The sequence below is a fragment of the Cydia amplana genome, chromosome 12 (genome assembly GCF_948474715.1).
Source record: "Cydia amplana chromosome 12, ilCydAmpl1.1, whole genome shotgun sequence".
Classification (NCBI taxonomy): Eukaryota; Metazoa; Arthropoda; class Insecta; order Lepidoptera; family Tortricidae; genus Cydia; species Cydia amplana.
Genome location: NC_086080.1, coordinates 3248200 through 3266255, shown reverse-complemented (window position 1 = coordinate 3266255; position 18056 = coordinate 3248200). Strand labels below are relative to the sequence as shown.

The window sequence follows — 18056 nt, the reverse complement described above, 5'->3', positions numbered from 1 at the left end:
TTGACAATAGATGTAGCACCGACCGGAAAGTTTTATCTCAACAGCATAAGACTTTCCGGTCGGTGCTACATCTATTGTCAAGTAGCAGTACTGATAGTTCCGCTACTCGATGCTAGATGCTAATAGTCTTTTTGGTACTAAAACTGATGTATGGAGTGAGCACTCTATGTATTTTTTTCTCTATGGTACAGGGCAGACCCTTTGACCGTCCGACTCGGAGATCAAACAAGGCTTCTTTGGGATAAATTACGGTGATTTCCGTCACCGACAAGCGGCTGGCAAATCAAATGATGTTTTGTTCATAAACTAGCGACCCGCTCCGGCTTTGCACGAGTTAAATTATAACACTTAAACCTTACTCAAGAATCATTCTATCGATAGGTGAAAACCGCATGAAAATCCGTTTTGTAGTTTTTAAGTTTATAGCGGACAAACATACACACAAGCAGACAGACGCGGCGGGAGACTGTTTTACGAGTATAAGGTGTTAGTAGAAAAGTTTATTAAAATGTATAAAGTTTATTAGGTTAAACATAATACAATTTCAAAACAATTTGATTTGAGTCCTTGTAAGCATATTATATACCTGTATCAGTAGAACCCGCTCTATCTTAATGTAGGTAGGTACATAATCTATATAGAAATAGTGCCTTATTGACAACCGACAATAGTACCCTTTTGGTTGAAAATAGCACGTATGTTTGTATTTTAAAAACATGACTGAATATCGAGTAGAAATATACAATATAAATTCATTCATTATAAATCCCAAACAGGTGAATGGATATCCGGAAGAATATCAGTACGCAGAGCTAGAATTCCTAGGACCCAGCACAGAGTTCGAAGATGGCGAACCGAGAGAAGACGGCTGGCATAACCTGAGTCAGGAAGAAGGTATACTGTGAATGTTTTCATCACCATACAGTCAGCAGCAGAAGTTGCTAAGCGGGCTAGGTGTTCAAAATTACCTTGACGCGCTCTTACTCTCTTAACAATAAAGTCGCGTCAAGATTATATTGAACACCTCGCCCGCTTAGCAACTATTGCTGCTGACTGTACATCGGGGTTTTTGGACATACCTCTCTCTCGCCTGTCATCTTATCATTCACTCGCGTTCGTTTCATATCATCTCTCACGCGTTAATTTCAATATTTAACATATAATTTATCAGTGAAAGAATAAGGGTTAAAGTCAAATGGCGTTCTAACAGTTTTAATCTGCTGTCGAAAGATGGCAGTAAATTTACTGTTGCTACATAATTTACCATGACAGTAACTCTCCATACACTCTATTCTCTTTGATAATATTATTGTTTAATAGTACAGTAAATTTTGTACATGCAGCCTTATTTGGTCCTGTGGAATACTCAGGTAACGACTATGCATATCAATATTAAAATTTGTACAACAATATCTTATCCTTTTCGACACCAACGACGGATATATCCGAACCGCAGGTCCAACGCCAAAGACGGATTAATCCGTCACAGACCACAGAGCAACGTAGACCTACGTGCATATGCATAAAGTTCAATTTCAGTTTTTGACACTTCGGTGACGTGGAGTCTGAGTGACAGCTCTTGTGTTGGACACGGTGTCGAAAACGTTAATCGTTATCCCTGCCTTTATATATGACACCGTAAGATTGTGAACCCGTTAGTTTATAATCTAACGTAGGTTAGGTTAGATTATAATCTCCCTACCGTCAGTTTATAATGTAACTAGCGAGATTATAATATGACAAGTGTTTACAATTTTACGGTGACATATATAAAGACGGACTAAGGGTCAGTTGCACCAACCACATTTTACAGACTAATCAACATCACTCGGCAGAGAACCATGAAAATTCCCATACAATATTTAGCGAACGCATTAACGGTGACAGGCAGTTTGGTGCAACTGACCCTCATATAATTATTTTCTCAATGTCTCTAGATACTCAACTCAAGGTGATCGACGAGCTACCGAACCAGCAAGTGGACAGAGAAGAGTCGGACATATCGCAACTGTTCGCTATCGGTCGACACCAGCTCAACCGGTGCTTGAAGTGCAATAAAGAGGTAATATTATGCGGTTACACAACGGACATGTATTCTATCTCATATAGTTTATCTACCCAGTGTGTTAAGACTAGGCAAGATGACTTACCCTACCGAACCAGCAAGTGGACAGAGAAGAGTCGGACATATCGCAACTGTTCGCTATCGGTCGACACCAGCTCAACCGGTGCTTGAAGTGCAATAAAGAGGTAATATTATGCGGTTACACATCGGACATGTATTATATCTCATATAGTTTATCTACCCAGTGTCTTTAGACCTTCAACTCAGCAAGGATGAGCTCCCGAACCAGCAAGTGGACAGAGAAGAGTCGGACATATCGCAACTGTTCGCTATCGGCCGACACCAGCTCAACCGGTGCTTGAAGTGCAATAAAGAGGTAATATTATGCGGTTACACATCGGACATGTATTCTATCTCATATAGTTTATATACCCAGTGTGTTAAGACTAGGCAAGATGACTTACCCTACCGAACCAGCAAGTGGACAGAGAAGAGTCGGACATATCGCAACTGTTCGCTATCGGTCGACACCAGCTCAACCGGTGCTTGAAGTGCAATAAAGAGGTAATATTATGCGGTTACACATCGGACATGTATTCTATCTCATATAGTTTATATACCCAGTGTGTTAAGACTAGGCAAGATGACTTACCCTACCGAACCAGCAAGTGGACAGAGAAGAGTCGGACATATCGCAACTGTTCGCTATCGGCCGACACCAGCTCAACCGGTGCTTGAAGTGCAATAAAGAGGTAATATTATGCGGTTACACATCGGACATGTATTATATCTCATATAGTTTATCTACCCAGTGTCTTTAGACCTTCAACTCAGCAAGGATGAGCTCCCGAACCAGCAAGTGGACAGAGAAGAGTCGGACATATCGCAACTGTTCGCTATCGGCCGACACCAGCTCAACCGGTGCTTGAAGTGCAATAAAGAGGTAATATTATGCGGTTACACATCGGACATGTATTCTATCTCATATAGTTTATATACCCAGTGTGTTAAGACTAGGCAAGATGACTTACCCTACCGAACCAGCAAGTGGACAGAGAAGAGTCGGACATATCGCAACTGTTCGCTATCGGTCGACACCAGCTCAACCGGTGCTTGAAGTGCAATAAGGAGGTAATATTATATAGTTACGTATGGGAAATGTATTCTACCTCATATAGTTTATCTACCCAGTGTGTTTAGACCCTCAACTAGGCAAGATGACCTCCCTAACGAACCAGCAAGTGGACAGAGAAGAGTCGGACATATCGGCCGGTGCTTGAAGTGAAACAATGAGGTAATATTATGTAGTTACACATTGTATATGTATTTTACCTCATATAGTTTATCTATCCAGTGTCTCTTTCTTTCAAATAAGGTAAGATGATGAGCTTTTGAACAATATATGAGACATAACCTCTCTCTCACTTTAAATTCGAATATGTATAGGCCAAAAGCTATCTTGGAGTAATGGAAAAATTGTAAAAATGTACTCTACTTTATATGTGGTTATCGCGATTCTAATGACAACGCAAGGCGACAGATAAAACAGTGGTACTTTACTTTGATTTTATTGCCACGCTCCATACAGTCGGCAGCAAGAGCTTAGAAGGCGACATATTTGTATTCGTTGTACCCGTCTCGACGCTCGTCTGGCAGTGTTGTAGATAACGCTTAATTTTTAGGCTTAAGCCGTCGTATCGGAGCGGAGATCCGCGTACGAGGAAGATATTAGAAAAAAATAATCACGGCACACGAGAGGTTAAAGACTCGAACCCTCACGACTCGTAAGTTTTCAAGACTCGACTATATTTGAGAATTGTATTTATTTATTTTACGCGTGTGGATGTAAGAAATCGTCTTTTCCGCCTTTTTTTTTTTTTTTAATTTATTTAGGTAAACAAACAGTCACTACAAGAAAGGCTTAAATATAAAGTATTTTTAACACTATATACAGTATGTGTGACCAACACCGTTCACCACTTATTACAATTAGGTAAGTACTTTGATTATTCGGAGCTTATACCTCTGGAGCTTAAGGCTCCGGGAGGCATTGACAAGGAAAAGGTTGTTATTACATTAAGTTTATACATCATAAAATTAAATATTTAACGCTTAATAGTTAACAGCGCATGCAGCATTACGTTACATAAGTTATATGAAGTAATACATAGTAATACATTAAATAGTACATTTTGCATTTTGCTTCATTTCACTAGATATTACATATTGTTACTATGTCTGAGTACATCTGTTACAAGTTTTTTATATACACCAGAACTGCAGCCAAAAATATCCACCTGGTTAAATTGTGTGTTATAAGTGTGGACGAGCCTGCGAAGAGGAGCGCGCTCACCGGCGTGGGTGCGGCAGCGGCCGGTCACGAACAGCCGGTGAGGGCGCGTCTCTCGTTGTCTACTACAGTTGGGCACTTTATAGCTGAGCTTATTATTAAGGGCAACACAATCATAGTGGTTGTTGCAGAGACCGTACAGTACCATAGACTCGAGCAACATTCGCCTGGAACTTAAATCTAACAGATCATATTTTTTTAGTAACTGCTGGTAAGATAATCTGTTTTTGTAGCATCGAAAGTGCATAGTATTTAAGAATTTTTTTTGGACTGTTTCGAGAGCATCTGAGTATTTAGTATAGTAAGGATTCCAAATTGCAACAGCATGTTCTAAATGGCAGCGAATTAAGGACTTGAACAATTGCAAATAAGTATTTGGTCGTCGAAATCGGTCGCCTTTGAGGCGTTAAGCCTCGAGAGTCTTAAGCCTCGAAATGAGTTTTATTCACAACACTATCGTCTGGAATTGGTTGTTATCTACAGAGGTATCCCAAATTCCTATTTTTAACTGTAGAGGTCAGGGATGTTGCGGATGCAGATGTTTTGACATCCGCGGATGCGGATGCGGATATTTAAAGGCTCACATCCGCGGATGCGGACGCGGATGCGGATGTCAAGATTAGGTACTTAGAAAACGTCAAATATTACACTTTTAGTATTTTTTTATTAAAAAAAACGAAACGTTTAGTGTTTGAGCAAGAATATAGGTGCGTTATATTTAATAAACAGTAACTTGGCCGACTTTTCTGGATCTAGGCGATTTCGTTATAGGTAATGACGAATTACCTAGCACTTACGCCGCCGCTAAGACGTTCCTGTACCGACTTGTTCGACATCCGCATCCGCATAAGCTCCGCATCGATTTTATGCGGATGCGGATGCAGATGCGGATGTTGAAAATAATGCGGAAGTTCCGCGGTTGCGGATGCGGATGTTCTCATCATCCCTTTTTCCTTATTTTCTCGTAATGCATGTTAATTATAAGATGTAATTATTTTTGAAAAGATGTGTCCCGCCGAGTTTGTTGCCGGTCCCATAATGGGATACCCTCCTCCAATTGAGGGGGGATTTCAATCTTCTCGGGGCAGAGGTGTAGGGTTGGAGCCGGTCTACCTAGCTTTATTTGACGTTCATAAGCGCATTGTAATTATGCCTACTTGAATAAACTATCTTTTATCTTTATCTTATCTTTACCTGGTAGAGGTATATTTAACCTGTGAAGTCTGTGCTGTCAGGAGGAGCGTGCCTCCGTGGTGCTGGCGTGCGCGCTGCAGTACCCGATGGGCGCGACGCCGGCGCGCGGGGCGGGGGCGGGGGCGGGGGCGGGGGTGGCGGAGCTGGTGCGCGCGTCGCTGGCGCCGCGCCGCGCCACGCCCGCCTGGTGCGACCACTGCAAGCGGTTCACGCCCACGCAGCAGCAGGGCCGGGTCATACGGTAAAGCTTGTAGCTTTCTAATAGACCCCGAAGGCTAATCCCATTGTCTATTGTTAAGAAAAACCGCTCGTGCCACGTGCCACAACCACCTGCATAAAAAAATCGGTACTTCGGTTACTGAGTGCCGGCGAGTCGAACGCTACAGAACCAGTCTAAAATGTGTCATCGAGATGCGTAACAAAGGCGCGTTATCGGAGAGCGCACCTACACTGGTTTTTTGAGCGTTGGACTAGCCCGCGCTCAGGTGCCAAATAGAATAATTAGGACCCTTTTTTGCAGGTAAGTAGCACGTGCGGTTTTACTGAACAATAGACAATAGGATTAGCCTTCGGGGTCTATTAGAAAGCTACAAACTATACCTCCTGTCTATTTCCTTGCCATTATCACATAATCTAATACCTTTAAACGAGCAATTCTTGTTTTCGGGGATCTCGGAAACGGCTCTAACGATTTCGATTAAATTTGCTATATGGGGGTTTTTGGGGGCGAAAAATCGATCTAGCTAGGTCTTATCTCTGGGAAAACGCATTTTCGAGTTTTTTTATGTTTTCCGAACGAAGCTCGGTCACCCAGATATTAAACAATAGTACTAGGTACAGAAGATTCACTCTAACAAAACGCTTCTATTGCGACAGATATGACCGCTAGGTGGCGCAAGCGCGAGCGAGCGTCCGTTCCGTAGCGGTGCACGGAAACTTCTATGGCTAGACACCAAAATTGGTGTGGGCCGCATGTAATTGCAAGTACTTGTAGCGACGCGACGAAATCGTGGAGTGAGCCACGCCTGCCGTTATAAACAAGCAGTGGGGAGACCCTCCTGACTTCGGGCAAATTAGGGTTGACACAACTTGACGTCCCTTTGCGTGCCCGACCACAGATAAGATAATGACTTAAATTTTGACAACCCTAAATAGTAGAAAGGGATATAATGCTACAAGTTAAGCTTTGGATTCCTCCGAAAACGGTGCCGTCATATGACGGCCGTCATATAGCGGCCGCAAAAGACGGCCGTCTTTACGGTGGCGACATGTGGAAAGTACCACGGCGTCATAACACACCGTCATCCACCAAGGTCAAAGCGGCAAATTTGAAAAATGTAGGCGCGATGGGTTAACGTCCCATAGAAAATTTGAATTTCGTGCCTTTTCCTACTGACAAGATTTGCTTGATCATCTATAATTTACTTGGAGGATGAAATATCATCAGAAGAGGAAAATAATCGTAGTACGGAATCATTTATTCAAATCTCGTGTCATTTATTCAAAATGGCGTCACCGCTATCTAATAAAACGTTCACGAAACTATCGACACCGTCATGACGACCGTCATCTTACGTTACGTTGACAATCAACGTAACGTAACGCCGTCTAGGAAACCGCGCCATCTTGTTTACATAGACAACGTTCTAGTGACGTCAGTCAACGCTATATAGCGGCCGTAATATGACGGCACCGTTTTCGGAGGAATCCAAAGCTTAAGGGCAGTATAGTGAAAATGATTACTAACTAATCACGTAAGTTGACAGGTAAAACTCGTATGATAATCGGTTCGCACCAATTCGTGCGATACCCGCACGTTCGTGAAAAAATGTCACGAGAACCAGTTTAGACGAGTCGAGAAATCGTAAGCAAATATCTCCCTAGAATGCAGCTTTCCGTGTAAACTATTTTGCCTGGCGATAATCTCCGTACGAGTATCGAATGACATAATCAATGATCGGAATAGGTAGTGCCATTTGGGGTGAATGACCTCAAACATTGTACTTAACATGGATAAGACTCGGGATTCCAAGACTTATTTTTTCACAAAAATATTTTCTCAAACATACTCCGAAATGTATGCGTTAATGTCACGAACACACGAATGAAGACATGAAGTTGCTCATTTATGGCTCCTTACATTATTTATTGACCTAAGCCAAGAAGTAATGTAGGGAGTTAGTATGAAACGTACATTATTGTCCGCTGCTCTAACTTTTATATTTGCTCACTAAAGCTTTGGTTTCCTCCGAAAGCGGCGCCGTCATATAGCGGCCGTCTCCATACAAATAGTACGACATCCATATTTAGCCGTATTATTTAGTATGGAGACGGCCGCTATATGACGGCACCGCTATCCTAGGAAAACCGATCTTAAGATTAGACTGACAAAGGAAATATTACATACAGCCAACGACCACTCTCTCTGTAAGCTCTGTAAAAAAATCTATGGTACTATATTTATAAGCGGTTAAACATGGTGTTCGAATAGCTTTTTCAAATGTCAAGATTTTTTTTTCCGATTGTTATATCACCAAAAAGTGACGAGAGCGATAGGGAAATTATGGACTGTACTCCGCCTAATTTGAGAGAGGAAGCCAACTTAGCTATGCGTAATATGCTACCGGAAAAAAGCAAACAAACTTATTTACTTGATTACTTAGTAGTTATTTTAATTATAATATTTTCTTACATTGCAGTTGCGATACTTCAGTAATGTACTATTCTTGGCATGTCTTTAATTGAAGTAGGTAATATGAAATCCCGGGGTGAAAAGGTATATCCATACTAAGCTTACGCACCGAAGTCCCGTGAAATGGCACTACCAATTCCGATCACTGGACATAATCGTAGGCGAGTTTTTGTTTCTCGCGTGAATGTAAACATTTTTGTACGGGAATCGCCTTACGATAATTGCATACGATAATGTCATACGATTTCTCGCCCCAAAACGTGCGAGAAACTCGCACCATGTAAATGGGTTTAGACGGTGCGAGAACTCGCATGCGAGTTTCATTACATTGCGTCATTTGATCGGTCGGCTGAATTGATGTAACCTCAATGGTCCGCAATGTAACTAAAATTGTTCGCGCGCCGTCTAAATGAGCCCTAAATTTTGTCACGTGCAAACAAAAGTCAGAATAGAAGCGTTCGAAATGTGGTAAAACATTGGAAATCTTATAGACTAGAAAGCGATTCGCACGAACGTGTCTATTTTACTAAATCTAAAGACATAACACTCCTCTTTAATCCGCCGTAGATTTTTTATCTTTATTTGATCATTGGCGAAAAAGCCAACCGTTCTGAAATGTCGTTGCTCTTCGATTTATTGGACGGTCATTGAAGGAGTAGCAATGGCTTAATTCAATGCAGGATACGCGAGAATTTCTCTACATATGTTATGAAATGTTTTATAGGTATTAGATAGTAAACTAAATATTGTGTGCCCTAACAGGGTGTCATGAATTGACCAACTTAACTGTAACATCTTATTATGTAATTTATGTTCATGACTATGCAATAAATGAAATATGAAATATGAAATACATCTGGCGCGGGTGCACGCACGCGGGGTAGCATTGTAGGTAAAATCCGTCACACGCGTCCACGCCATTAACGTCTCGGCCTGGGCATTGAGCGACTTGCGGCGGCGGCAACGATAACCATAGGTTGGAGCGAGACACAGCGATCGGACCTTTCGTTCCCACCTATGGTTGTCGCTGCCGCCGTCGCAAGTCGTGGCCGAGCCGTAAGCGTTGCTCACACCATTTTTTGCTAATCCGCTCACCGCGCAACCACGCCAGCTCAGGGATCGGATACCGGTATTTTTTGTATGGGAACGGAAACGGTATTTTTTCGTTCTTTGCTAATTACTTCATTTCTAATTGGGCAATCTAATAATACGAAGTCGTAACCTAAAAACACAACTGAGTGCTACATTTCGAGTATAAAATAATTCGAAAAATATGGTTATTTCTATGTTTTTGCAAAAAACTGGTTCCGATCCCTGCGCCAGCTAGCGGTCGCCCTAAGGCAGAAGTGGACTGACGTGGAAACTATAAAAGATATTGATATCATAATTACAAATAGTTTGAAATTCAGCCGAATTCGACGAAATTTACAAATATCTATGTTTTTTTACAGACTACCGCCGATATTGGCAATAAACTGTGGGGGTGTCACTGCTCACGAGAAAGCCTACTGGGCCAAAGGCACACCGAAAGAGACGGTAACTACGTGCAGTCACCTTTTTCTTTTTTTTTACAATTTTTACATAAAACCGCAACTAAACCAATTTATAAATAATACCCTATTTGACTGTATTTAAAATAAATTATTTTAAACCATGCATGAAATAAAGCACCAGAAGATTAATAGAAAAACATTATTTTTAGACACAATTTCTATTTTAAAACCTGTATAAAACTATAAAGAGTAGGTTATTTGATCATGACATGCTAGTGTTTTATATAAATTCCATAGTAACAAAATCGTTTTCACAGTTCGAAAAAAGAAACTGATTTGACTAGTAGTCAAATATCCTATTTAAAAATAATTGGGTACGTTCATTCGTGAGCTCCAACACACAAAAACAATTTATTTACAATCTCTGTGTCGATTATCATTACTATCAACTATATTTTGTTTGACTTTGACCGATGTGTAATATATTTCAGCCGGACTCGACGAAACGTGGTAGCAGCAGTAAGCCGTGCCGCTACGGCATGCATTGTGCGAGGCCGGGCTGTCGGTTCAAACACCCTGACAGGTAATACACCCGCAGGTTTACCTGACCATTGGTAGACCTTTTGTCGTTAAAATAGAGCTTAAGATTGAATAGAATAGAATAGAATAGAATATGATTTATTTCAGCATAGGTACACAGTTATACAGTACATACACAGGAAGAAAGAAAAAAAAAACTTATAACTAACTTGTACACTGTCACTACACTGAAAAAGGTGAACACAGCATGATGCCGGGTCCTACTGGAGTAGTACCCGACGCTGGTCTTCCGTGAACACCTGTAGGGAGCGTAGTTGCGCGCAGCTACCAGCTAAATACAGTAGAGTTAATAAGATAACTATATTAATTGTATTAATTACGATAATACACAACGAAGCGGCAATGAAGCAGTTGACATCAAATGATAGTATGACTAGCATGGTCTGTAAAATGTAACATCCATACTTAATATTATAAATGCGAAAGTGTGTCTGGCTGACTATATATATATAAATACAATACATAAAATAAATAAATAAATAGTCTAAACAGTTACAGTAGGTAAAAATTCGAAATGACTCTATTTTTTGCTTATCTTTGGTTTTTGAAATGGCTCTGAGACTACTTTTTGCTTTGACAGAAGATAACTTTTTAGTTTAACTTTAAAAGACTGTAAAGAAGTTAGTTGCTTAAAAGGTGGTGGCAGGTTGTTCCAGCATTTTGTGGCGGTATACTTAAAACTGCCACGAAATGCTGCAGTTTTGTGTTTTGGACACATGAGTAGAGTGGATAATCTTCTAAGATTGGTACTAACTACTAACCTGGTTACTTTTGTGAGTGACACAGCTTAAAAATATTTCTGTTTTAAATTTAGACTTATTCAAATTTACCTTTTTGTAAAATTTCCGCTACTTGCAAGTGTGATATTTCATAAGATTTTGAGAATAAATTATAATTATTTAGTGTAAGTTAGGTTTAACTAATGGCATTCAGTGGGTAGTGATTGAAAATATGATCAGTGTTTACCCGAATATTTGTTAATTAATCTGTCGGTACTCGCGAAAATGACCCTTCTCTCCTACCCGCCAATTCTAATGATGGAAAAGTATAAATATAACGTACCATGGGGTGGAAGATTCATTCTCGCTTGGCGCTGGAACGAGTAACACTAAATTTAGCACGAAGGTTACTGCTTGTGAACTTAAGATTGTTTAAGAGCGTACGTAGAAGTAAGTAGTTGGAGTAAATTAAAAGTAAATGATTGTACCAAGGACTTTGATTCATCACACAAGACTTACAAGAATTACAATTGAGATATTTTACGTATTTTACCCGCCGTCAATTGACGCGCGCGGCTGGAGCACAATATCAACCTTCGTGCATACATGATTGACTAGCACGTTATCTTTTCGCGGCTTAGCAGAGTAATATTTTGGTATCATCTTGGGTCGTCCCATTCGTTTTTCGTCAAGCTCTTAAATTAGTCCTATTCTGTTTTCGTCACTCATTCTACATTCGTCACAATCGTCGGTGGCTTTCAATGTAGAATGAGTGACGAAAGCAGAATAGGACTAATTTAAGAACTTGACGAAAAACGAATGGGACGACCCAAGATGATACCAATATTTTGGTTTTAATTTTCAGACCGAGCCCGTCCCAAGGTTCGTCCAAGAGCCCCGACTCCCACTGCGTGTTGCCGCACCAGCTACTGGTCAGGTTGCAGTCGGATGGTGACGTCATTATCAACGATAAGGTACGTCAGCTCATCATCATCATTAACCTTTTGGACGCCGACCGATATATCCGCACCGTAGGTTCGACGCCAAAGACCGACTAATCGGTCACAGACCACAGAGCAACATCGACCTACGTGCATATACATAAAGTTCAACTTCAGTTTTGACACTTCAATGATGTGGCGTCTGAGTGACAGCTTTTGTTTTTGACACGGCGTGGAAAAGGTTAACTTCTTGTCTGTGGAGTATCTTCCAGTAGCGGCGTGCCAAAAATGTTCACTAGGTAAACCGAAGTTTGTTTGGAAGTTTGGCTTGCTGTTTCTTTGGAAGTTTCTAGAATAAAAGCTCAGATGTCTCTAAATAGGCAAGCCGATGGGAATCGAGTTCTATGGACGGTCCGCCACTTGTATCTTCCAACGTTCCCGATCTTGCGCTAGCTCTTTGACTTTTTGATACGACACGAACCCTACTTTTTCTTTCACTTGTTCTAAAAACCTGCGTCTGGGTTCGCCTCTACCCCGCTTGCGTCCTATCCGGGGCGGATCCTATCCAGGATAGTATTAAAGAAGTGGTACGTCTACGCCAGTGTACCTTAATGGCCTTTCCATACGTCACTGATAATCGCATGTAATTTGCAACACATTGCGGCATTTGGTCGATCGGTTTAATAGGGAATATTACGCAAAACTCTGCGTAGGGGGCGTCACGATCTTAAGGGTCTACCGCAAACAAGAGAGTCGGAATTTTGTTATCGCTCTTGCATATTCGAGCGACAAAGAGGCAGACAGCTGAGTTTCGCAAACAAACCGCCTTGATGTATCAATGTCATGTTTTATTGTCTGTGAAAACTTGTAAAAAAAAACAGTTTAAGGCACAGTATGTATAAGTTACTCTGTGGTTTACGATGGATGCTAGTGCACTCTGGCGGCAGAACCTTGCAGTAATACCGCCTATTGTTGGTCCTACTTAGTCTGTAATTACTTGCCGCTCGCCGCGCCGCCGTCGCGGACGTCCAGCCCGTGGCCTTATAAAGTGATTGCACTTCATTAGGTACTTATATTTATTTTATGTCTCTTTCAGAACGACGCATCGAACGACAACCGTGACAAACACAAGAAGAAACAAGTGACAACGATTTCAGAAGAAGAATACAACTTGTCAGCTGCCGTTATATGCGTTGAGGACAACCCTAAGAATCTGGTCGCTTACGTACAGATAGGCGAAGAGTGGCACATGTTCAACGACGTTAGGTAAGCGACATTACAAGTAATGACCATTTCAGAAGAATACAACTTGTCAGCTGCCGTCATATGCGTTGAGGACAACCCTAAGAATCTGGTCGCTTACGTACAGATAGGCGAAGAGTGGCACATGTTCAACGACGTTAGGTAAGCGACATTACAAGTGACGGCCATTTCAGAAGAATACAACTTGTCAGCTGCCGTTATGTGCGTTGAGGACAACCCTAAGAATCTGGTCGCTTACGTACAGATAGGCGAATAGTGGCACATGTTCAACGACGTTAGGTAAGCGACATTACAAGTAATGACCATTTCAGAAGAATACAACTTGTCAGCTGCCGTTATATGCGTTGAGGACAACCCTAAGAATCTGGTCGCTTACGTACAGATCTTAGGCGAAGAGTGGCACATGTTCAACGACGTTAGGTAAGCGACATTACAAGTGACGGCCATTTCAGAAGAATACAACTTGTCAGCTGCCGTTATATGCGTTGAGGACAACCCTAAGAATCTGGTTGCTTACGTACAGATCTTAGGCGAAGAGTGGCACATGTTCAACGACGTTAGGTAAGCGACATTACAAGTGACGGCCATTTCAGAAGAATACAACTTGTCAGCTGCCGTTATATGCGTTGAGGACAACCCTAAGAATCTGGTTGCTTACGTACAGATCTTAGGCGAAGAGTGGCACATGTTCAACGACGTTAGGTAAGCGACATTACAAGTAATGACCATTTCAGAAGAATACAACTTGTCAGCTGCCGTTATATGCGTTGAGTACAACCCTAAGAATCTGGTCGCTTACGTACAGATAGGCGAAGAGTGGCACATGTTCAACGACGTTAGGTAAGCGATATTACAAGTGACGGCCATTTCAGAACAATACAACTTGTCAGCTGCCGAAACGCAACTGTCACTGTCGCACTAATATAGAATAGTGCGACAGTGACAGTTGCATTTCGATCGCTACGGAGCGTAAAGCTTTGGTTTCCTCGGAAAACGGTGCCTTCATATAGCAGACGCAAAAAGACGCGTTTAACGGTGACGACATGTGGAAAGTTCCACGGCGTCACCATTAAAGACTTTGCGTCCGCCATATTACAACGTTCTAGTGACGTCGTTCACCGCTGTATTACGGCCGCTTTAAGATGGCACCGCTTTCCTAGGAAACTAGAACTTAAGCGATTGGCACGTTGGCTACGCAGCCTGGTCGCTTACGTACAGATATGGGAAGAGTGACACAACGTCAACGACCTCAGGTAAAAAGAGTCCAACTACCAACGAAAATTAAAAAAAAAAAACTTAAATTAATTCTATTAAATTAAATGTAACCTGATTTCAGCATAACCCCGGTGTCGGCGTCCGAAGTGGTCCAGTTCAGCGCGTGGTGGAAAACGCCCTGCGTGCTCTTCTACTCGTCGGCGAGCCTCAAGCAGGAGGAGTCATAGCCGGCCGAGTATGGACCTTATAGCGACGAGTGAGTGTTCAAATTAGATTGAATAATAACTTGCTCTTCTACTGGTCAGCGAGCCTCAAGCAGGAGGAGTCATAGCCGGCCGAGTATGGACCTTATAGCGACGAGTGAGTGTTCAAATTAGATTGAATAATAACTTGCTCTTCTACTGGTCAGCGAGCCTCAAGCAGGAGGAGTCATAGCCGGCCGAGTATGGACCTTATAGCGACGAGTGAGTGTTCAAATTAGATTGAGTAATAACTGGCTCTTATACTGGTCGGCGAGCCTCAAGCAGGAGTCATAGCCGGCCGAGTATGGACCTTATAGCGACGAGTGAGTGTTCAAATTAGATTGAATAATAACTTGCTCTTCTACTGGTCAGCGAGCCTCAAGCAGGAGGAGTCATAGCCGGCCGAGTATGGACCTTATAGCGACGAGTGAGTGTTCAAATTAGATTGAATAATAACTGGCTCTTATACTGGTCGGCGAGCCTCAAGCAGGAGTCATAGCCGGCCGAGTATGGACCTTATAGCGACGAGTGAGTGTTCAAATTAGATTGAATAATAACTTGCTCTTCTACTGGTCAGCGAGCCTCAAGCAGGAGGAGTCATAGCCGGCCGAGTATGGACCTTATAGCGACGAGTGAGTGTTCAAATTAGATTGAATAATAACTGGGGAAACAAACAAAACTGTCTAGGAGGAAAATATTTCAGTCCCTATTTTCAGTACCAGTTAAGTGTTCTAAGTTCTAAGTTAACTCGCTTTCGGCAGTATATTATTTGTCAGAAATACACTTCGCATAACACGTATCGCTGAAAAAACTTTTAAACGAATGATACTTTCGCATAAATATATACCTATATATACTTACCTGCCATAATAGAAAACCCTAACCTAACCCACACAAAATTCTGCCAAATTAATATTATGCGAAATGAAATTCTGCGAAGTAATATTGTGCGATAAGCAGTATGCCAAGAGTATTTTGGCAAACGATATTTCTACTAAATAGAACCGTTTTACTGTCTTTTCTATTAATAAATTACATTAAAATTAACTATGTATACTTAAATAACTCGTAAAACTAAACAAAGCCTACTACTAAATCTTAATCTATATAGACTAACAACTAACAAATTCAAAACCTATTCACCAAATTCGCCCCACGCCCCTCCAGATGCACTAGGTACTAAGTAACATTATGCAATACAAAATTCTAATAAACAACTTTCTGCAACACATTAGTAAATCGAGTAATGCCAACAATGATTTAATTATCTACTGGTTGTTTTATTTTTACAGGGCTATAGGTCCATACAACATGAATGAAATGTTCTACCAAGTCATCGCCGAAGGACGTTACAGTATGTACAACGAGTCGTAGCGGATAATGAATCCTAATGCAACCGGGTAAGGAGCATGTTTGAACAAAATCGAGTGAAACGTTTAAATTATGAAGAAAATTTAGATTAAGTCGAAATTATTTTAGTGTGATCGTGGTTAAGATGAATTTTTTGTTTCTTTTTTAAATATTCAAGGTTCCAAATTAAAAAAAATAGTAGATTGTACAACAAGGGCAGAAAGTGAAGTGAAAGTGAAGAGTGATGAGGGTAAAAATGGACATTTATGCCCTTGTTGTACAGTCACCAGCATAAATATATGACTGTGGGCAGCCGTGCAAAAATATCTTTAGGAGGCATAAGTATATGACGACACTACCTCGGTAAAAATATGTGATGCTTTGTGACCGGCAAAAATATCGTTAGTCTGTATCCGCATAAATATCGGATCGAGTCGCTTAAAAATATTTGATTACTCATAAAAATCAAAATTATCTGATTACTCTCATCTGGCATAAATATCTCTCAACTGTGAAAGCAAATTTATTATTTTTATTTATTTTTGCTGGTGACTGTACACTCTGCTTTTCACTTCGATTGCGAGGAAAATATACATACAAAAATATCCAATATTTTAGGTTATTTTCCCGTATTTATTCAAGACTAAAGAAAATTTTATTCGGGCCGGTCGGGGGCGCGAGGCACGCCGGGCGGGCGCGCCGGCAAGGCTGGCAGTTTGTATGGCAGACTTTGGACTTTATTGCTAGGTCAATAAGTGTCGCAATAGATGATTTTACTTTATGCTCTAGAACATAATAAGCAACTTTATGTCGTCTACGCACGACATAAAGGTGCACTTTTTGAGCATGAGAAGTGAAAAAATATTTTTTTGGCTCCTAACTCTTACAATCATTCAAAATTCGAATAGTCAAACGAAGGGGCATAACTATTGGCAATGCTTAGTATACCTACATCCAATTGTGTAATAATATTTTCCATGATATCAATATCCAGAGAGGAAAATGGTCCATGTTTGAATGAAGAAGCGGTCGTCCACTTTCCTCTTAAGGGTACTTCTCATTCAAAGTATATTCTATATATTATATTTTTGCATAATATATTTACTAAAAGGAGTATAATAAGATGCCCTTGGATAATAGGTACCTACGATAGAAAAAAAACAGAGGTTTACCTAGTTGCAAAGTACATTGAAATCACTAGAGCCATTTTTGAAAAGACACATCTGAAAAATGATATTGGTATATTGATGCATTTTAGATCAAATAACACACGTATGACCGTATACAGATGTAGTGCATAATTGTTTTCCATCGTATTTTCCCGGAAACGTTTGTATTTGCCATGCTACCTCAGTCAATTTTAGTGTAAGGCCTGAGTGGACGCTCGAAGCGGAGCGTTCGGCGGGGCGTGCAGCGTGGCGTCGGGCTCACAAGTAATGTGAGCAGCGTGCACTAAGGCCGCTCCTATACGCTTGCATTCGTTTAACATGCACGCCGCACGCCCCGCCCCGCTGCACGCCCAACTCGAGCGTCCACTCAGGCCTTACACTTAGTCCTTTTTGTACCGAGACTGACTGAAATAGCAAGACATGTTCGTTATTTTCCGTGAAACGATGGAAAATAATTATGCACTGCATCTGTACTGACACTATATAATTATACATGTGTGGGAGATGCATACACTATAAAAAAAAACTTTATATTTATTTTTAGGCTCTTTACACCTAACGCATTACGTTTTTAACGACAACGCGGTTGACCGGTCGAAGTATTTAGCAGATGGCGCCATCATAGCTTGCCCTGTCAATCCCTAGATTTGTGTCAAATTTTTGTTTTTTTTTTAAATGTCGGGGATGCCAGCACTTTAAGTCAAATCTCATAGAAAAACCGGCCAAGTGCGAGTCGGACTCGCGCACCATCAACAAAAAATAG

The 18056-nt window shown here is 41.1% G+C and overlaps 1 protein-coding gene across 1 annotated transcript in view; it reads left to right on the top strand.

The window, feature by feature from the left end:
- Positions 1-16285, top strand: part of LOC134652858 (PAN2-PAN3 deadenylation complex catalytic subunit PAN2) — a 45031-nt gene extending 28746 nt beyond the window's left edge. The window contains exons 15-23 of the mRNA XM_063508057.1: positions 777-901; positions 2333-2441; positions 5651-5850; positions 9753-9837; positions 10286-10377; positions 11979-12087; positions 13151-13320; positions 14654-14788; positions 16067-16285. Coding sequence (XP_063364127.1) covers positions 777-901; positions 2333-2441; positions 5651-5850; positions 9753-9837; positions 10286-10377; positions 11979-12087; positions 13151-13320; positions 14654-14759 — 996 coding nt within the window. The 3' untranslated portion in view covers positions 14760-14788; positions 16067-16285. The remainder of the gene's footprint in view (positions 1-776; positions 902-2332; positions 2442-5650; positions 5851-9752; positions 9838-10285; positions 10378-11978; positions 12088-13150; positions 13321-14653; positions 14789-16066) is intronic.
- The last annotated feature ends 1771 nt before the right edge of the window (positions 16286-18056 follow it).